This window comes from Sciurus carolinensis, chromosome 18, assembly GCF_902686445.1.
Source record: "Sciurus carolinensis chromosome 18, mSciCar1.2, whole genome shotgun sequence".
NCBI classification, from domain to species: domain Eukaryota; kingdom Metazoa; phylum Chordata; class Mammalia; order Rodentia; family Sciuridae; genus Sciurus; species Sciurus carolinensis.
In genome coordinates, this window is record NC_062230.1 from 12,030,051 (window position 1) to 12,051,889 (window position 21,839).

At 50.8% G+C, this 21,839-nt stretch overlaps 1 protein-coding gene across 1 annotated transcript in view; it reads left to right on the forward strand.

Moving 5' to 3' along the window:
• Positions 1 to 20,866, forward strand: part of Sdk1 (sidekick cell adhesion molecule 1) — an 881,670-nt gene extending 860,804 nt beyond the window's left edge. Inside the window, exons 42-45 of the mRNA XM_047533731.1 lie at positions 445 to 582; positions 3,192 to 3,312; positions 6,904 to 7,033; positions 20,437 to 20,866. Of these exons, the coding sequence (XP_047389687.1) occupies positions 445 to 582; positions 3,192 to 3,312; positions 6,904 to 7,033; positions 20,437 to 20,688 (641 nt within the window). The 3' untranslated portion in view covers positions 20,689 to 20,866. The remainder of the gene's footprint in view (positions 1 to 444; positions 583 to 3,191; positions 3,313 to 6,903; positions 7,034 to 20,436) is intronic.
• The last annotated feature ends 973 nt before the right edge of the window (positions 20,867 to 21,839 follow it).

The following is a 21,839-nucleotide window of genomic DNA, read 5'->3' on the forward strand; positions in this document are numbered from 1 at the left end:
CTAAGTTGGTTAGGGCCTTGCTGAATTGCTGAGGCTGGCTTCTAACTTGCAGTCCTCCAGCCTCAGCCTCCTGAGCTGCTGGGATTACAGGTGTGCGCCACCGTGCCTGGCTAAGCCAACATTTTTAAGTAGGTGACCTTAGGAGGAGAAGCACAATGGCAGTTTTGATGGACAAGGCAAGGACAGAAGTGTCTCGGGTGGGAGGAGTCCTGAGCCTGACCCCATAGGAAAGGCAGCTTCGTCCTGAAGCCTGCTGTCAGGGGAGGGGACTTGCTGCCTGAGCCAGTCCCGCAGGGAGAGGGTCGGTTGGACCACAGTAGCCCACACTGGACAGTGGTTGGGCCTTCCCTGCGACTCGGGTCATTTGTCTGCCACGCCCTCTGTGCCTGGTTCTGCACCACCCGAGGTTTCAGCAGCGTCAGGGTGGTTTGTGTCTCCCTGCAGCTAAAGTGGAGGCCCCGTTCTATGAGGAGTGGTGGTTCCTGCTGGTGATGGCCCTCTGCAGCCTGATCGTCGTCCTGCTGGTGGCGTTCTCCCTGGTCCTGCACGGACAGAGCAAGAAGTACAAGAACTGCAGCGCAGGTGCGCCGTCCCTCGCTCCCGGGCACCCTTGAGTGGGCAGTGACCTCGGGCCTCCCGGGATCTGCCCTGCCACTGGCCACCTCCCCGCTTTATCAGAGAATGAACAACGGGACCCAGGAAGGCCAGATCCCCAGGGCACACGCCGAGTGGCCCCATTTGTGGGGGTGCGTCCTCCAGGGCTTCCTCTGTAGAGGTGCAGAGGACGCTCCTCGCAGAGGGGGTTTACTTGATGAGAAAACAGCACATCAAACGCTGAAGGTTGGCGCACTTGATACATTCATCATCCTCAATTTTCAAAGGTTCCCATGATTGCTAGTGAGGCCACTTCTTGCATCACCAGGAAACAACCGAACTCTGTGCCTGTTCTTGTCCCAGTCAGCATCGTCCAGCACCGTGGCTGAGCCCGAGAGGACAGACACAGCCCTCTCATACTCAGACACCAGCTGGACTGGACCTCGTTCTAAGCCTGGCCCTGTCACTGGAGGTTTCCCATCAGCTGTCCTAGAAATCCCTGATGAGGTGCTCTTAAAAACAACCCCACCCCCAGGGCCCAGAACATCCCTACAGCCATCTGTACCGTCCGTCCTGGCTCTGAGGGGGTTAACCTAAAACACCTTACCATTTGCTTTGGTAAAGTTAAGCAATTCATCCCTCAAAGAAAGGATTTATTTTTTTCTGTATAAATTCACTTCTAACAAGTGTCTGTAAATCAGATTTTATTCCTATGGGATTTACAATGTATGAATGGCATGTCATTTTACTGAGTTAATGCTATTACAGAATTCTATGTGTGGCGCATAGGAAATCTCCCTGCTTTTCACCCTCCTTTTCCATCTGGAAAGCAGACTTAAAAAGTCAGATCTGACCTGCAGCCTCCGATACCCAGCCTCACCCTGGAGTGTTAATTTAACATCATAATTGAAGCTGAGGAAGAAAAGACAAGCTTGTCTCCCAGCATATCACCTCCCTGCCCAGGAGACCTGCAGAACCTAAGCTGCCCACCCAGTGCCACTCACACTCCTACCTGGGGGCACGCCCCAAGCCCTCCACACTTCCTTCCTTTCTGATTCTGGTCTTCACCTGCCAACCCCCCACCAATCCAATCCCCACTCACAGGCAGGTGCCGCTCTGCGCCTGTCCGTTTTTCTGTTGCTCACAGAGCAGCGAGGCATGCGGGAAGATGCAAGGTTCCAGGTGGAGAGGAGCCTGTAACTGCCATGCCCTGTGTGCTCACAGTCTCCACCCTAGGGCCAGCAGGGTGGTGGGGGACATAACAGATCAAGTCCATGCCTCAGCACAGCAGGGGAAGGCAGAAGACGGTTCTAAGAACAAGCAAATGTGCCCTTGCAGAAGTTGCCTGGGTGGGCAAGTACCAGGCAAAGGAATCAGGGTGGGGTCTGTAGGAATGCGGGTGTGGAGGAAGGAGGGCGATCTGGGGATTGGGGAGGGAGCCGCTGGTTTCACCACATCTGTCTCAGTCCGTTTTCTGCTGTTAATTACACTGTACCACAGACTGCGTGAGTTACGAAGTAGAGAGGTTCACTTTGTCTCAGGGTTCTGGTCCAAGGTCCAGGGACACATCTGGTGACAGCTGCCTTGCCTGCAGTCCCATTGTGGTGCAGGGCATCACAAAGTGAGAGACAGGGAACACTCAAGAGACCCAGCGAACCTGCCTCTCACAGCACACTCACTCTCAGGATAAGTTATTAGTCCACTCATCTCATGAATGGATTAATCCATTCTTGAGGGCAGATTTAATTCCTTCCCAGAGGTCCCACCTGGCCCCACCTCTTAATATCCCATAATGGGGATTAAATGTCAACAAGACTCTCAGGGGACCCACTGTACTCAAACCATAGTGACATCGGCACTGCCACCTGGAGGAAGGGGTAAGCAGGCCAGAGGAGGCTGGGGAGGGGACTTCCAGGCAGAGCAATCAGGGGAGCCCGAGGGATGAGCCTGCTCAGGCCCGGGCAGTGATGGGGTGGGGCAGGCACAGTAGGCCACGCTTGGTGACAAGCATGAGGACTGGGGCTCCCATGCCACAGGAGAGGGGAAGCCCTGTGGTTTGGTTTCTTTCAAGCGTGTTCATTTCATCTGCTAGTGTGTTCTGATGTGTGTTTGTAAACTTACTAATTCAGTGACTTGCCACCGTCACTGCAGTCCATCTAGGAGCATTTTTGTCACCTAACTCAAAAGGAAGTCCTGAGCCCTTTCTTTAGCGACTACACCCATAGAAATTTGCCTTTTTACTTCCTGTTTTGCTATATGGCCATGAGTGTCTTGTTTTAAAATTTACTAAATATTTAACTTCCCCGACTCTTAATAACTTTTTATGTATTCCAAGCACATTTTCATAAAATATTGGCCAGCATACTGGTATTTTGGCATCAGGCAAAATAAACACTGAAATGCTAATATTGTCACTTTGCTCCAGCACAGCAAGTGATACATATCGGTGCTCCCCAGCAGGGCTCTAGCTGCTACAGAGCTAAAGCAGGGCTTTACATCTAGCAAGACCCCAAGCACTCCTGACCTTGACTGTGAGGTTTGGCATGGCCAAGGAGCAGCTCAGTAAAACTGTGCTTGCTTTCCCGGTGGGGCTTTAGGTAAGAGCATCTCCAACATGGAGGAGTCCGTGACCCTGGATAATGGAGGATTTGCTGCCCTGGAGCTCAACAGCCGCCACCTCAATGTCAAGAGCACCTTCTCCAAGAAGAATGGGACCAGGTAGGGAGGCAGTGGGTGGGCCTGGGTCAGTCAGGGCAGGGTGCTGGCCCAGGGCATGCCCACAGGTGCCCACTGAGTCTCCCTGTGCCATTCCAGAAAGCCAGACATACCACCCCCTGTGGATGTGATACCAAGACCCCAGGGCAGTGTTGGCTCTAGCAGGGCCAGGGTTGCAGAGGGTGAGAGAAGTTTCCAGTGCATTTGCAGAGATGTGAAAAGGGGGCAGGACCTCAGGTGTGGAGGACCAAAACCTGGAACACCTGGCAGCCACCAGGTTGGCCTTCCGTGTCACCCAGCGGGAAGCTTGGGTCAGGAGTTCCTAGTTCACGGGGTGTCACGCAGGCTGCAGCAGACTCACGCAGGTCCTAGAGCGGAAGTGGTTGCTTTCATCGTTTGATGGATTGCATGTTTTCCTGCGATGCAGACGGCCATTTCAGATGTGCATGAGAAAGCAGCCGAGTGGCCTCCCTCCAGGCCTCTTCCCTCATGGCCTTTTCCCAGTTCCAGCAGGAAGCAAGGCTCGCTGAAGATGAGCCGGATAACCTTGACCTGCTTGACTTGTCGACCCCCAGAGCCTGGTCTTCCAGTCTCGAGAGTGGTAGAAAAGACACCTGGGGATGCCTTCCCTGGACAGGCACACGGGCCTTACCCATGCCCAGCGCATTAGGGGGCCTCTTCTCTCTGGGCCTGTCCACATGGATTTGCTCTCTGTTGCAGAAACATCACAAGCCACCAGGACACAGGCAGTGCACAAGTCTGTTTCCCTTCACAAGGCTGTTTTCCATTCTGCGCTAGCTCATCGCCCAGGGGTAGCCTAGGTGGTTCCTGTCTTCTGCCTATTTGGGACACTAATATCACTGGAAGGATCCCAAGGCCAGAAATAACAGAGGACCTCAGGCTTTGGTGGAGGCAGGCAGCCAGCAGGTCTCCCACCTGCCATTGGCCCTTGGCCAGCACCCTGGAGACCAGTCCAAGCAGAGCAGGCTGCCGCCCCGTGTTGCTCTCCTTAGGGCAGGAAGTGGTGAGTGGTGATGTCTGGTCACATCTTTCATTCCACTTGTCTACTGAGAGGCAGGCTTTCCCTGTTGTCACAGAGTTGTGGGAAAGCAATCACATAATTTCAAGACCAAGAGGAACTTGTCACAGAGAATTTTAAAATATTATATGCTCTGCTCCCTTGCTGCCATCTGATCTGGGCTCCTCTGAGAGGCTTGTAACTTTGAAGCAAATGGCCCAAGGACAGATTGGTCTAGTGTGTTAAGCCCAGGTGCTTCCCAGAAAAAAATCATTTCATGGAGAAGTGGGAGGTCTCAACCCACAGAGATTTATTTCTCCCGGGGTCCCACAACAGGGAGAAGACAGTCTTGTATTAGCAGAACCAAAGCCTACAGGTAGCTCCAAGGGTGCTTCGGGACAGCTGGATAGCTGGCTCTGAGCTCCCCAGGTGGGTGAGGAAGCCTTGGGCAGAGGGGCGCCTTGAGCCTCCCAGAGAGAAAGCGTCCCAGCAGCTCAGGCTGGGAGGGCCTCTCGTAATGAGCTGCGTGGGTCCAGGGGCCACAGATTTGGGACAGCAGTGGACATCTCTTAAGCTCTAAGGTCACGTCTCCAAGGACACATTTCCATATTCCTACTGCTGCCTCTGCTCAGCCACCACCTGGGCACGACTTCTGGGTGGTCTGAGTGGGGAGCCCAAGCTCTCAGCCTGGTTGCCCGCAGCCGTGGCGTTCCTGTGGCACTTGCTGCTCCGGCATCCATGTCAACTGACTCTGGCCAACTTCCTGAACTTCCTGAAAGGGTCAGTTGCAAACCATCCTGAAGCTTCTGGGAACCAAGGACAAAATAAAACCAAGACGCAAAGAAAGGCTGGCTCTTTACCATCACCTTTCCAGTCTGATGTCCCCAAATGCAACGACGGAAGGATCCTAGAGGCATGTCCGCAAGTCCATGGGGCTCCAAAAGAGTGGAGGACCTTGGGCAGGGCAGCGTTGCTGGGATCGGTCCTCCAGCATCATGTCCAAGGTGCCTTTAAATGTGGCATGACTGATTCCTGTCTCTTTATGTTGTGGTGCCAACTTCTTTGTGTGACACCATCTTAGCTCCTTAGATTAAAAGATTTACCCAAATAGAGCTGGACACAGTGACTCATGGAGGCTGAGGCAGGAAGATCACAGGTTCAGAAATTTAGTGAGATTCTGTCTCAAATTAAAAGAAAAAAAGGAGTAGGTACATGGCTCAGTATCAAAATGAGAGAGAGAGTCACCCAAATGGTAAGATGACAAGTGAAGTCTTTTCCAAAATAAATTATCTTTGAAGTGGAAAGAAAGGAGGCCCTTGGGCCTCTGCTGGGCCTCTCCTGGAAAAACTGAGACAGAGCCAACCTGAGGGAGGCAGTGGCTATGGCATAAGACCAGGGTCCCCCTCCCACTCCCTGTGCCTGGCTTCCTGGCCAGTGGCTTCTCCTTGCTTGATCACCAAGGGTTACTTTAACAAAGGTCACCCCTGGCAGCCACCACCTGGCTCTGCACTCGGTCCTCCTAACGTGAGGGTCCTGGATGTGAGGACACTCCCCTCGAGGGCGTGGGCAGCACACCCTGCCTGGCTGGCTGACCACAGCTAGCAGGGTCCCTGAACAACCCTGGAGCGGTAGGATGTGCCCAGTCTGGCTTCATTTAAAGATGGATCAATTTGGTGCTCTGAGTTTTCTCCCCAAGTGCTTTTCTCCATCTGAAAAGCAGAGGCTGAACTTTTACTCGGCCACAAAATGATCGTCACCAGGAGTTGGGGACTGAAGGCTGTGTCTGTTTTCTATTGTGTCTGACAAATGTAACAGCTTAAACCAACATGCATTTACTGCCTCACAGTTTCTGTGGGGCAGGAGCTCGGGCCTGCCTCCGCTGGCCCTCTGCTGGGGTCTCCTGGGGCCACAGTCCTGGTGTAGTGAGGGGTGTTCTCATATGTAGCCTCAGCCAGGCGAGATCCTCTTCCAAACTCACTCAGACTCTCAACAGAATGCATTTCAAGGTGGCCCTGCCACCAGGGGCCCTGGCGTCTTCCCGCCATTGGCTGGGGTAAGACCAGCACGATGTCTCTATTTCCAGTCTCTTTTGACCTCGTGTGATCCTGAGGGGGGTGGCAGTGACAGCCCACGCCCTCTCCCGGCACAACACCCCTTCACATGCCGAGTGATTAGCGGTGCATCACAGGCCCTGCCCATACCTGAGGAGACAGACCACCCAGCGGGCAGTGATGGGGTCATCTAGCATTCTGCCACCACAGAGGACAAGTGCACTGTAATCTCCCCTCCACCCTGGCCCCTGCCCTCGGCAGCACCACGCGCTGCTCCTTCTTTGCTCTCACTCTCTGTGCCTCCCACTTGAGCATGTTCTCTGCCGATGCCCCGGCCCAGCATGGCCCCTGGGCTGACGGACACCAGGAAGGGAGGTGGCAGAATCACCAGGGGACCCCTTGCCACAGTGCTCTACAGGTTGAGGCCTGCCTCCCCTTGCATGGTCAAGGCCAGCAGCAGCTTGGGAGGCCTCAGGAGAGTGACTATTCCCCGGGGGTAACTTGCAGCGTCCCCTGTCATCCTAGGTCCCCCCCACGACCAAGTCCTGGTGGCCTGCACTACTCAGATGAGGACATCTGTGACAAGTACAACGGCACCGCACTGACGGAGGGCGGGAGCCTCCAGGGGAAGGCGACGGGCGCGTCAGAGTCTGAGGTCAGTGTGCGCTTGCCCCCAGGAAGCGGCCACCATCCCTCCTGCTAAACCAAGACTGCTTCCCCAGGAAGTCCCCTCCTTCTGCCTCAGGCCCACCCTGAGGCAGGCGGAGTGCATGGCAAAGCCCCCTCTTCACATGAGGAAAGTGCCGGCGCCCCAGTTCAGATGCCCCCGCTGTGGCCATCAGCACCCTCACGGCCTGGGTAGAGCAGATGCCATGAGTGGACTCTCTGGGGAGCGGGTTCTCTTCTCAGATCCTGGGGTCAGGGTAGGCGATCAGCAGGGTAGGCGTCCCCTGCACCAGCGACGCCAGCTGAGCACCACTCCCCGGGCCCTGCGCTTGGTGTCTGGACACCCTCACATGCTCCATCTCAACGGGGCCTGCAGGGCCCTGGCACTGGACCCACCCTGATGAAGGACGAGGCCCAGCAAGGCCCAGTATCTGCTCAGAGTGGACTTTGGGGCTGAGGCCCCACTGTCTTTCCATTTGTTTTCCGCATGAACCTGGTATTTCCAGAGGGTTCTGTGCATCTTGGTGGTCTCTAGACCGAGTGGCAGAGGGCTGGGCTGGCAGCACCGGCAGACAGTGGAGCCCTGCTCCTGGCCAGACAGTGGCTTCCAGTTCTTCCCTGGCGTTAGCAGATCTCCCCCTCCTCCCCGAGAAGCTCCCTGTTCTTGGCTCCTTATGCAGAACAGCAGTTCCGGATCAGCTGACAGGTGGGTGAGCCCGACTGAGGCGCGTCCCTCCTCACTGAGCACGAGGGTCTGCTGCAGTGCTGTGGAGCTTCAGCCCCACTGTGCATTGGGCCCAGCTTGGCCTCCTCTGCTTCTGCCTGGGTACCCAGCACTTCCCCAGCAGAGCTGTCCCCTGTGCAAGGACTCGCTATGGCCCAAGAGGACTTCCAGCAGGGAGGCTGCACGGGGGGCCCTGAGAGGGGCTCATGCACTCCCAGAGGAGCGCACTGCCCCAGCCTCTCGCCTTTCCCAGCACAGACAACCAAAGCAGCAGTTAGGGCTTGAGTGTCCCCATGCCTTGCTCCAGGGGCCTCACGCCTGGAGAGGGGCGAAAGTCACCAGCCATTTACCACACATACAGGCCTGCCCCACCTCCCAGCATTCCTGCGCTGAATCAATATTTAATCTAAAATAAGTCTCACCTTCATTCTGACCTGAATTCAGGCCTTATTGAGCCCCAAGGCTCAATAAAATGGCTTCTTTTCTGTTGTGGTTTGTGTATGAACCCCAGTGAGAGGGCAGCGGGCGGGAGCCAGTGGGCCCCGGCTCGCCCTGACTTTGCATGTTCTGTTTACAATGGATGCTGGGTTTGCATCTGGATCATTGCCTTGGGCTTGGCAAAAACAGCAAGTGGCAGCGCCAATGTCCCAAAAGATGCATTCATCTCAACTTGAGGGGCGAAATCCTGCAGAAACTGACCTGCCTTTCACACTAAGGAAACGCAGCTGCTTGTACCAAAAGCAGCAGGTGAGAAATCAGGGCACGGCCTTCCAGCAGGACCTGCTGACACCACTAAGAGACACACCTGGGCACTGCCTCGGGTCTGTTCTTAACTCCCTGCGGGATGCTTTCCCTGGCATGGGCACTGTGTGGGACTTTGATAACCACATGCTAGCTACCACGGGACACTGGAAGTGCTTATAGCTCACCTGCACTGGGTGTGCATTGCTCTGAGGGACTGAGCATGGGCTGCGTTTGACCTCCCATGATGTGGGGCGTCCTTCCTGTTTAGACGCTAAGGTCATCCAACAGGGAACTGGGTGCCGCACGGGTCCTTGGTCTCCAGAGCTCAACTTAACCCTGCCCACTCCATCCTATCCAGCCTGGTGCGGGGCGGTGGATGGTGAGTCCTAGAGCAGCCAGAACTGGATTCATGGATTCTGAACTGTAGGTGCTCATGGTATTCTCAGAATGGGTTCACGGAAGCCTTGGGTCTCCTTCTCCTCTTGAATGGATGAGGGTTTTGAGATTCAAATTCAGTTGATTTTTTGGAGGATTTCTAAATGCCCTCAGGCACTGAGCTAGGCTGCACATCATGCATGCCCTACACACATGCACAATGCATACATACACACATGCATACCTAAATACATATACATGCCTTCACATGCACACACGCTTACATATACACACATTAACACACATGCCTACACACATATTTAAATACACACACATGCACACATAGACAAATACCCGCAGAGGAGCGTACTGCCTCAGTATCTTACATTTCCCAGCACAGACAACCAATTAGAGTCCTGAATGAGTTTAGGGAGCATACATACCTAAACAGAAACACCTGTATACAGGTGGGAGGAGCGAGGTGAGTGTGCAGGGAGAGGGTGGGAAGGGGAGGAGGATAGGCATGGGGAGGGACATGGAATCCACTCTAAATGGAATTCTGCACAGAGGTGGTCATGTCCTTGTAAACCAGAGGAGGAGCGAGGCCACAAGAGGTCTCAGGATGTTCCCAAGGCACACACTAATGAGCTGGGCCAGCACTGGGCTCTGAGTCCATCTTTCCCGCCACACCTGCCATTTGGAACTGAGTTGTTGAGGCACAGTCATGTGGCAGGGGAGGCCAGGGCCTGTGATCAAACTGCCCGCTCCCGGGGCAAGCCCTGTGCTGAGATGCAAGGGTTTCTCTGTAATTCCACAGATGCACCTCCAGGTTCCCAATGCCTTTGGGCATGGGCTCCTCCCAGAAGTCCATGAAAGGTGTAGACATTCTCCCCGCCTGTATGTAGAATGTTACCTAGGACCATGGGGGCATGGGGCTCCCTGAAGTCTCTCATAGGTCCCTGGATCAAAGGTCCCCGAGTCCCATCTAAGAATTCCAGGCCTGGACCATCAGGTAGCTCAAACATAACCCTTCATTTTTGGAGAGTCCTTTGCTAAATAGTCTTTCTGCATTCCATCCTTAAAGCTTATGAACTTGGGAGATTTGCAGGCACTGGGTATTCAGGAAAGCCCAACAGAGGAACCTAGGGAAGCAGACCATTTTGGAAGTGCCAGTTCAGATGGCGAAGTTCACTTTAAACCGTGTTTTAAATGACTGGATTGAGACACGATTCACAGGCCACACAGCTCACCATGGAGCCACACAGTTCAGTGGCCTCGGTGTACTCACAGAGTGGAGTGGCCATCCCCACAAACCCTGGAACATCACCCCAAACCACGCCCTGTTCCATTACCAGCCTCTCCCCAACACCCAACCACTGAGATCCCACCTCTCACCACCGGCCTTCCCTGGTCTTGGCACCACTCCCCAAACTTTCTGCCTCTTTAGATTTGCCTCTGGTGGACATTTCACCCAAATAAATCAGATGGTCTCTGTGACCAGTTTATTTAACTCAGCATAATGTTTCCATTGTATGGATACACCACATTTTAAAATTAAGTTTGATGGACATTTAAGTTTGTGTCCAGGATCCCTAAGACCACCCCCAAGTTCAGTGATTTGCTAGGACTCACAGGACTCAGTGTAGAGCTGTGCTCATGATAGAGAGGTATGACAGAGAGAGGACAGAGCACAGTCAGCTACAGGCAGCCCGGGGGGTACTGCTCAGAGGACTCAGCTCCTAGGCTCATGAATGTGCCAAAACCCCAGACTCCCAGGAAGAAAGTGGGTATAGCATAAACCATGTGGTTTGTACAGTGTAGGCACAGCAAACCATGCATACAATCCGGGGATGTGCAAAGATCATTTCACCAGTCTGCCATACACCAGCCTCTGGTTCCCTCTGAAAACAGGCTGACTGAGTCATCTTCTGATGACTCTTTGCTTTTGTTTGCTTCTGCTTTTGATTATTATAAATAATGTGCCTTTTATCTGGTTTAGATGGATGCATGTTTGTGATGTTAAAAAGGGTTCGATTTTTGCCAGTTTTCTCTGTCTATGGAGATGGTTTTCTGTTCTTTATTCTATTCATATAGAGTATTATGTTAATCAACTTGTTGATATTAAACCATCCTTGCATTCCTAGGACAAACCCCCATTGGTCATGGTGTATAATCCTTTTTCTATGATGCTAGATTGAGTTTGTAAACATTTTATTGAGGACTTTTTCATCTACATTTAAAAGAGATTCAGGTCTGTAATTTTCTTACATATATATATATAATTAGGGTAAGACTGGCCTTGTAGAATTAGTTGGGAAGTTTCTTTCCTAATTGGTATTAATTCTTCTTTGAATATCTGTTAGAATTCACCAGTGAAGCCATATGATTCTGGGCTTTTTGTTGCAATACGTTATTAGTTACTAATCCTATGTCTATTTGTGCCAGGTATATTCAGTTTTCCTATTTTCTTAATTACTAATTCTTTATCTCTGCTTGTGGTAGATATATTCCATTTTTTTAATTTTCTCTCTAAGCCATGTCAGTCATTTGGGTTCTTCTAGGATATCATTCATTTCATCTCAATAATCTAATTTGTGAGATACTGTTATTTCTTGCGTCTTTAATTTCAGGAACGTTATTCCTTAGTCAGTTACTGATTTTAATAACTTGAGTCTTGGGCCAGGGCTGTAGCTCAGTGGTAGAGCACTTGCCTAGCACCTGTGAGGCACTGGGCTCGATCCTCAGCACTACATAAAAATAAATAAATAAAATAAAGGTATTGTGTCCATCTACAACTAAAAAAATTTTTTTCAAATAATTTGAGTCTTCTCTCCCTTGTTTTTCTTTAGTCTAATTCATTTTCTCAATTTTATTGATCTCTACAAAGAACCAACTTGCTTTGTTGATTTTCTCTATTGTTTTTCTACTCTCTCTCATTCATTTCTATCTAATCTTTGTAATTTCTTCTCTTCTGTACATTTTGTGATTTTTTTGCTCTTCATCCAATTTCTTAGGCTGGGAGTTCAGATTATTTAGATTTAATATTTCTTTTTTGTGGATACAGGCTCATATAGCCATACTATTCCCTCTAAGCGCTATTAGCTAACTCCCATAAGTTTCAGTATGTTGTGTTTTTTCCACTTGTTTCAAAGTATATTTTAATTTTCTTTCTAATTTCTTCTTTGACACATTGGTTAGTTAGGAGCATAATTTTTATCTCCTCATATTTTTAATTTTCTAGATATTCCTCTGTTGATTATTGCTAATCATATTTTCAATCCTTTTAAATTTATTGAATCTTCTTTTACATTCTAACATGTGGTCTATACTAGAAGAGTGTTATTCTGCTGTGTTGAATGGACAGTTCTGTATGTGAATTTTAGTACTAATTGATTTACAGTATTAAGTCCTCTGTTTATTTAATCATCTGCCATCTGTTAATGTACTTGAGGTCTCCGACTATCATTGTTGAATTCTGTATTTATCTTTCCATTTCTGTCAATTTTAATTTCATGTATTTTGATACTCTATGGTTAGGTGCATATGTTTATAATTGTTACATCTTCTTCACAGGTTGACCCTTATATTCACATAGAAAGCCCCTCTTTGACTCCAGTAGCAATTTTTGTCTTAAGGTCCATTTTGTCTGATATTGGTATACCTACTCCAATTCTCCTTTGGTTATTATTTACAGGGTACCTAATTTGTATCCTTTTCCTCTCAACCTATTTGTGTCTTTGAATTCAAAATCTGTCTCTTATAGGAAGTGTATATTTGAATTATGTTATTTGAATTATGTTATTTTAGTCATTCTGTCCATCTCTGCCTTTTAACTGGACTATTTAATCCATTTACATTTAACATAAAGATAAGTAGAATTCATGTCTGATATTTCAATATTTGCCTTTTATATGTCTCTTATATTTCCCTGTGTTTTCATTACTACTTTCCTTTTTGTTAAATAGATACTACGTAGTGTACCACTTTAATTCCCTCAGTCTTGCTTTTACTGTACTTTTTAGTTATTTCCATTAGTGATTTGCTCTGGTATCATTTTCCACTTCAGATTTATCCTGAATATCAGTGATATGTAAAGAGAACTATGTTCCCTCCTCCCCTTTTATGATGTATTATACATTGTGTCCAAATGTGTTATAAACTCAAGAATGCGTTTTCATAATCATTACTTTCCATAATTACATGTCTTTTAAAGGAGTTGAGAGAAGAAAGTAGAGCAAGTATGTATTTAGAGCGTTTGTCACTTTCACCTTCCTTTTCTCCATTTCTGGTGCTCTTTGGTTCTTTCTGTGGATTCAGGCTATTGGCAGGGGTCAGTTCTTACTCCCTCGCTTCCTCTGTGTTGCTGCTGTTCTGTGCGTTGCATTTCTATAGGTTCATAGGCCCAATGGTCTAATTATACACATACTGTTTTATGCACCACTGCTTTTTAAATCAGAAAGAAGAAAGGAGAAGAAATATGTAATTATACTGTCTTTTAAATTTCCTATGTAATTACCTTTATTTGTGTCTTTTTATCTTATTTTATGGGTGTGTATGTTTAAATTACCGTCTGCTGTCAGTTGCTTTCAAATTGACAATCTTCCTGTAGTATTTCTTGCAAGGCAGATCTGCTAGCAATGAATTTTTCTCAGTTTTCATCTACCTGGAAATGTCTTTATTTCACCTTCATTTTTGAAAATAGGTTTGCTGACGTAGGATTCCCAACTAGCAGTTTTCTTCAGAACGTTGACTATAGTACCCACTGTCCACTTTATTTTCTGACTGGAATTCAGTTGTAATATCATTTATGTTCTCTTGTATATGAAGAGTCTTTTTTCTTTTGCTGATTTTAAGCATTTCTTGTTTTTGTTTTTGACTGTGCTGGGCCTAGGTGTGGCTCTCTTTGCCTCTTTCTTGCTTGGAGTTTACAGAGTTCCTTGTATATGTAGATGCTTTTTATGAAATTTGGGGAATTTGAAATCATTGTTACTTTCAGAGTTCTGCTGCTTCTGCCTCTTTCTCCTCTCCTTCTGGTGCTCCCTTTACACAGTGTTGGCGTACTTAGTGCTCTCACATTTAGTGCTCTGTTCATTTCTGTTTTTTGTATTCTTTTTTTCAGATTGCATAGTCTCCATTTATTTATCTTCAAGCATACTGACTGTTTCCTCTGCTAGCTCAGATCTACTGTTGAGCCCAATAGTGAATTTTTAATTTCAGTTATAGTATTGTTTCAACTCCAAAGTTTTCCAATTGGTCCCTTTTTTATGATTTCCATCTCTTTATTGATTCTCTCCACTGCTGTGATATTATCCTCACGTCATCCCTTGATTCCTGGCACATATCTTCCTAGGTCTTTGAACATCATTTTCATGGCTGCTCTTGGAGTCTTGCCTGGTTAGTCCAACCTCAGGCCCCTCAGGGGCTGCCTTCCTCCCTGTGCATGCATTGCACCTTCTTGGGGTCTTTTAGTAGGTAATTTTGGATGGTGTCTTGTGGGAGCTCAATGCTGATGTCCATCCCTTAGGACTGTCATTGGCTCATCTCTTGTTTAGTCTTCTGGCTGGACCGGCTCTCAGCGTGCATGCTCTGGTGTCACTCCTCAGAGGGGTGGCCGTGGCCTTGCAGTCTCTCTGGCCACCAGGGATGACATGTTTGTAGTCGGGCTCTCCTCATTCCCTTTTCCCACCTCCCGTGAATGTTCTGGATGGTCCACCACAGTTGACACCACACCCAGCGATTTCCCTCTACTCCCTACTAGCTCTGTTATTTTGACGCTATCTTGAGGCATAAATTGTTCCACACACTGATCCAGTTAATGTCCAACCCTTTGCAGTAGCCAGAGGACATCAATCTCTGAAACTCGCTCTGACCTGGGCCCCTTAGCCCAGCGTCTCTCTCCCTATTCTCGCTGTTAAGCTGCTGACTGACTTTACTTGTCACCATGGTGGAGCCACCAGCTCTTACTGCTTCACCCCTCAGTCTCCACTGTCTTCACCCTTGGGCATGCTCCATCTTCTGTTCCTATGGATTATCTCCCAGACACACCAATGACCCCAAGTCACTGCACCAAAGCTGGGACAGTGATCCTCTTCTCCGTAGTGACACACCTGTCACGTGGGTGGCACTGGTTGAGATGGTTACCCCTGTTCTTCCAGGCTTGCTCCTCTCTGTGTAGAGCTTCTTCTCTACAAACAACCTGGGCTGGGACAGCTGGGGCCCCGTACTGTCAGGCTGGCCCACCTGGTACAGTCCCTGCAGCCAAAGAGGGAAGGCTGGCAAGGGGGCAGAGCCCAGGTCTCCTGGCCATACCTGCCTGGAATAGGGCCTCTTTAACAGGCAGCTGGCTGGGGGACAGAGGAAATTGGACAAGAGTTGCAGCAGCTGTCCTGCAGCCCTGTCCAGGTTAAACCAAGTTCTTAGACCAGGTGCCTGTCTTCCTGGCCACATCTGCCCCCAGTAGAGTGTCTGTCACACCAAGCTGGGAGCCCCAGCACTAGGGATAAAGAGCGTGGCGCTCTTTGCTCCTGGTTCAAGTCAGTGGCTCCATGCAGTGGCAATCCCACGGACAGGCCAGTTTCCCTGCTGCCCCTCTTCTCCAGAGCCCAGGGGATGAGGGGTCAGAAACCCTACTGTCTCTGCTGGAAGAATTCTGAGAAGCTAATATCTCACTAAGAAAATAATGGCACCAGCCTTTTCTCCCCAGGGTATTTTAAAACCATTTTCAAAATTATTGTCAAAGCGGAAATTCTATGAACAAGCTCGCAGGTGCACAGCACCCGCCTGGTCACATGGCACACACTGGGGCTCCTTCTGTTGCTCTAGTTAGAAATAAGAGGATTTGTCACCTTTCCTCACATGGCTGCTCGTGAATTTTATCAGGATGGCTGTTCGGATCGCATGTTAAAATTGTCCTCAAAATTCAAAGACACAGTTTCCAAAATCCCTCCAGTTCTGACTTAGACCAACGCCTTGTACCCAACGAACTCCCTAAGAGCATGTGGGTCTTTCCTCTTGCCAGAGTAGAACCCCAAGGGCCAAGAGGGTCTCGGAGCATGGTCAGGCCTCTGTGCACCCTTGGGGACTCTCACAGTCAGTCTGATGCTGCATCCAATCATCTGTCGTTCTCCTGTGGTTTCCTGGGAAACCAACACATACTGCAACTTCACATCACACAGGAAACTTTGAAAAAAAAAAAAAAAAAGGCCCTGCAGCATTTCCTTTATGTCAATAATTTTCACTCACTAAAATACATCCCCATTAAAAAATAATCATGTCATATAAACAATAAACAGAGCGGGTGGCAGGAGGAGGGATGGAGTTTTAATGCTGTTCTTTATCAGGGATCCAGCAGCACCGTCTGAGCAGGAGCCAGAGGTGCAGTTTTCAGCTCCAGCTCTGCTGACATCTCCTTGTCACATAACCCTGGGGACCTTCTCCTGACTCTTCCCTGTGAAGAGCAAGCAGCAAAGAAGCCCCTTTTAGTCTCTCCTCGGAGTGTCTTTCTGCATGATGGTTTTGATGCCAGACACTGGGAACTTTGACTCAGTGACAATAGAAATGAAACCAAGTCACCCAAATACAAACATACAGACAGACGCTTTACTGCAGCCTGCACCTGGGAAGTGAGACCCAGCACCACATCAGAGTGCCAGGTCAGCTCACTGGAACAGAAGAAAGGAGCCAGGGCTGTCGTCTGCTCGCAGGGGGTGCTGAGGAGCAGCTCTGAGGGGCTAAGTGAGAGCCCCTGGCTCCAGGGATGTGCCTGGCACTGTCTGACACATTGGTACTTAAGTGAAGTGGGACCTTTCAGTGGCTGTCAGGTTAGAGCCAAGACCCAGGAGTGCCCTTTCCTTTGGCCCTACGTCTCAGTTTTGCTCTCTGAGATGGATTTTGGAATCACTCGAGTGAGTGAGTCCACAGGCAAGGGCCTCGCCAGGCTCCAGCCCCGCAGCTTTATCCCCACGCAAGAGCCCGCCCCCCCAGATGCTCTATGGAAACTCCAAGAGCTGGAGTCCGATTGGCTCAGCGTGAGTCACGTGCCCGCCCAGGACCCAGCTACTGTTCTCTGAGAGGCAAGAGCCATTCATCCCAGGGGACAGGGAAGGATGGCTTCCTTCCAATTCTGAGACATCCTATGTGTTGACCAACCACCCCCAGTATGTGTCTCCTGCCAGGACCCATTTGTCACAGACCCCTCCCCTGGTTCTGTAGTGTGTTTAGACCTTTGGTTGATGCAGTGAAACATGATGCATATCAGAAGACGTCAATGAAAAGGCACTTTATGAACCACCTAAATAGGGTCCATTCATTAACAGGGAACGTTCATTCTCCAAGTGATTCTGGATGGACTCGTACTTTCATGGGCTCCTATGAGAACGCAGTGGCTGTTCCAGCCCACTCCTGTCCCATACCTCCCTGCAGCCCTACAGCTCAGGAGGAGGGGTGGGTACATGTCCTGGGAAGGCAGAGGGAAGCCAGAGGTGGGTGACAGACAGGTTTACTGAGGCAGAATTAGCGGCTCATGTTCCTACTGAGCTCGACAGTTCCTCCACCACTCAGAGAGACTTGGTCCAAGACTCACCCACATAAAGGGTGTCTGTCTGCCTTTGGACAGGTAGATGTCTCCTACCTGCTCCTAGTAAGGCTTCACTCCTGCCAGCTTTGTTTGAGATACCCTCAGTGTGACTTGGTTAGTGTGACTTGAGGTCACTCAAATTTGTAAATCTTGGTTCTTTCAGACACAAAACAAGTGACCATTATCCAGTCACTACCTCTCACCTTTTCCCACCAGAAGTTGAATAGGGAGGCCCAGGATACTGAGGATGTGACCTGCAGGGGTGACAGTCACCTTACAGTCCATCCTCACGTGATCATGACTTTAACCCCAGTGTGCAAACTGTGGAACAAAATGGCCATCACCCATGCCCCATCTTTCTGTGAGTTTCTCACGAGGACAGTAATGTCATTAAGGTCTTTCCAACACCCTTCTCTCCCCTGAGCTTCAGGAAATTTAGAATTGAAGTTGGTGTCTGTGACTTGGCAACTCAGTTCAGGGCTGACAGTGTGGAGTCCTTCCACTTCTCTGGGGTGATCAGTTCCCTCTTCTCTGGTCTCAGTGTCCACAGAGCTTTCTAAACCACCTGGAGTCCTCTAGAAAACAGATGGAGAGTGCATCTTGAACAGCAGCCACAGTGTAGGTCCTTGACCCCCTATCGGGAACCCTCAAGGCCAGACACTCTTGGGAATTCCACACTGATGGACTGGGACCGACCATGTGTTAAGTGACACCCAGCACGGTGGTATTTCCTCAGCAAGACATGAGTTCACGCTCGACTGCCACACATCAGCTCAGAGGCAGCTGCCAGACTGTTGCCAGGCAGGTCAGCCTTCGCCACCAGATGAGTTACCCAAAAAGCTTTGGATTTCAGAGCATTGTGGGTTTGGGGTTGTGGGTCAGGATTAGGGAGTTGTGGTTGGTTGAGCTGGCGGGAAGGAGATGCCTGGAGCTAGGAGTAAGTTCAGGACCACTGAGACACAAACCCTGCAGCTTATGAGCTCACGCCTGGACTCCTACTTGTCCAGACTCTCTGAGCCTCATTGTTCATCCATGAAATGGGATTAACCGCACAGCACAGGACACCGGGCAGTTGTAAATTCTGGGAGTGGATTAATCTGGCATGCGATAAGTGGTCACTAAAAAGGAACTGCTGTAGTCGGGATCAGATTACAGAGACACTGGCGCACTCAGCATCCTGGGATGCGATTTCAGCCCGCGTTTATAGGAGCTTTAACAAGCAAGAAGCAGACAGACACAACTGTATTCAGCTGCCACTCTACCGGCAGTCTGCATTCAGTGTTCCGAGGAATCCCAACTCTGCAACTTGCTTCATGTGAATATCCTACTTAGAGCTCGATATTCAGTCTGTGTGTGAACATCCTGGGAGACTCAGGCTCTGCCCTGCGTGTCCAAGGGTTCCTGCGTGGTCCAGGGCGGCCGCAGCAAGTATGCTCGCCATACTCAGATATTATGTTCTCCTGAGTCTCAGCATGGACTCTGGTCACATAAAGTAGGGACAGTAGTAGCTGCCCCTCCCCAGCCCACCCCCCAGCCAAGAGGATACGGGTCCCACACCCAAGGGGAACTGGGTTAGTGCTTCTTCTTTTGAATATTTAGAGTCTGGAGGAGACTGAGACTGGGCCACAACCTCCCCAGCCTGCCACCCCTGGCCAGCAGCTCCCAGGCTTGAACTGATCAGAATCTACTGGGAGCTTCTAAACAGGCATCCCAGACCTCCAGGCCACTGGGTTCCCCGCAGGAATCTGCTCCCTCAGAGCTGCACTGGCCATTCTGAGACGGCCTGGGGCTGCTCACCTGCACCGAGTCCACTGGACCCCCACTGGGGAGAGAAAAAGGGTGGATGTGACTGACCCCTCGAGAGGTTAGGGCTCTAGAGTACAGAGTGGAGATGTTGGGAGCATAAAGGACAGAGCAAGACAGCACAAGTCCCAAAGCTGGGGTCCCCACAGCCTGGCAGGGCCTTGAAGCGACTCCACCCTTCCCCCTTGATCTTGAAAGGCCAGCCAACAACCATGGGGATGGGTCCAGAACCATCTGGGTGTGTCTAGGTGTGTGTGGCCGCATGGCTGCCCACTGAAGGGCAGCGGAGGGCCTGCTGGGTGTCCAGGGTCTGACAAGCTTCCTAGAGCCCAAAAGGGCCTGCTGGGCTCTGGCCTCACCACGTGGCTCCCAAGGGGCTCCGGAAGCTCCCAGGACCCAGGACCCTTGGAGGGAGGACGTTGTCTCACAGGATGTGCTGCTCATCAGAAAAACAGGGCCCTCCTCCTCCACCCTGGCTCCATCTTCTTTAGCAGTCCTTCTAGTGACTGGCGTTAGCCCAGGAAACAGAATAGTTTGCTTTAAGAACATGAACGTGGAAAGCATGTCGGGTAAATGTTCCCACGGAAGCTGCTGGCTTTTTTATAAAGACAACAGAATGGTCCAAGGGACTGAGCCTCGGATGTCTTGGGATGCAGCGCTCCTGGCAGGGCTGAGGGGTGGCGGGTCTTCACGGCTGAGGGTGGATGGAGATGTTGGGCACCAGCGTGGTGGCATTTCTGGACCCTCCCCCTGCAGTCCTGTGGGTGAGATGCCAACGTGCTGGGGAGGCAGTGAGGACGCCTTCCCTGCCTCCTCGTGGCTCAGGGTCCTTTCTGCCTGGTCTTTTCTCTTTGGTCCATGGCAGCCTGCATCTTGGATTTGCAAAGGCCAGAGGCTTGGGGCCGCTCCTGATCCTATTGCACTTCTGTGTTCTGCACCCTAAGGACACGAGCGTATCCCCTTGGGGCCCTCTGGGTGGCTGTGTGGACCTGTTCCGGGGTGAGATGCAGTGTAGACCTTGCCAGGGCTGGAAAGAGGGATACCACCCCACACCCCGGCAGCTCTGTTGCCTCCTGGTCTCTGCCTGCTTCCTGTCAGCCCCTCTGCGGAGATCGCCCTCTCCCCGGAAAGTCGGTCCCCTGCCCCCTCCTCACTCTGTTGCTCTCCCCAGGCCTCCGACTCGGACTACGAGGACACGCTGCCCAAGCACTCCTTCGTCAACCACTACATGAGCGACCCCACCTACTACAACTCCTGGAAGCGGAGGCCCCCGGCCGCGCCCCACAGGTACGAGGCGGTGGCGGGGGCCGAGTCGGGCCCACACCTGCACACGGTCATCACCACGCAGAGCGCGGGCGGCGTCTACACGCCCGCGGGCCCCAGCGCCAGGGCCCCGCTCACCGGCTTCTCCTCCTTCGTGTGACACGGCGCCTCCATCAGGGTAGAACCGCCGCGGACCTTCCGGAGTCTATTTTTGTTAAGACAATCAACTCTGATAACTGAGCTGAAGTTTTTGTTTAAAAAAAAAAAATCTGATAAGCGATGATTTTACCTACCGTGAACACTAGGTTTCACTTAGGAAGGTTTTTTTATGGCTTTTTGTAACATCGCTGCAGGAAGCAGGTTTCTTTGTTTTCTTTTCTTTTTAAGAGAAGGTATATCTCCCTGGTGCCCTGGTGTGGCACCGCCCAGCCCCGGGCATCTCCATCCTCCAGGTCACCTGGGGAGGCGAGAAGGGGCCGGAGAGCCGAGGGTCAGGGGAACAGAGCTAAGGCCTCTGTCTCTCTCTACCTCCTCTTCCAAGAACCGGCTGGCTCACGTTCTTCTCCGTCTTAGGACAACTTCGGGCTCCTTGCTCATCCCTAGCGTGTGGAAAGCCAACGCTTTTCCCTGGGTCAAGCTTGGTGACCCTCCTCACCTGTGTCTGACATGTCACTCTGCAGATTCTAGGAGAGGAATCTGCTTTAAGGGTTCAGCAATGGGCAGGTGACTGGGAGGTGGTGCCCTCTGGCCCCTTTGTGGCTCAGCTTGGCATTCCGTCACTCCAGTGGTAAAATATTCTGGGGCTTTCCTTTCTCCCCTTCTTTCTTTCGAGCTGATAGTGCAGGAACAAGAAGCCCTCCCCACCCCCAGGCTCTGGAAGCCCCCGAAGCCCGTGGCAACTGGGTCTTTCCCATGAACACAGCACACGGCCAACCCTGCTGACCAAGAGTGAGGTGGCGTTTGCAGAATTGCTTGTCATGTAGGAAGTGTGCATTGTTAACCAGAGTATTTTTTAAATCTTTTTATCTTTTTTTAAAATATGTCACATGAAGTGAATGCGTCTTTGCTGTCTCCGGGTGCCTTTTTATTAATATGTTCTGCTTTGTACATGGGAAAGACGAGAAATGACAGTCTCCAAATAAAGCAAACCGCTCTGAGAAACTGGGCCCCGAGTCGCCCCGTGCACCCCAGGCTGCCCCTGGCACGTGGGGCGGTCCTTCCGGTCGTCCTCCTGCCACCACAGGCCGCCCCCTGCTTCTGACCACCGGTGCTGCCGCCCTCCCCACCCAAGGCCAGCTTTAAGCCTTAACA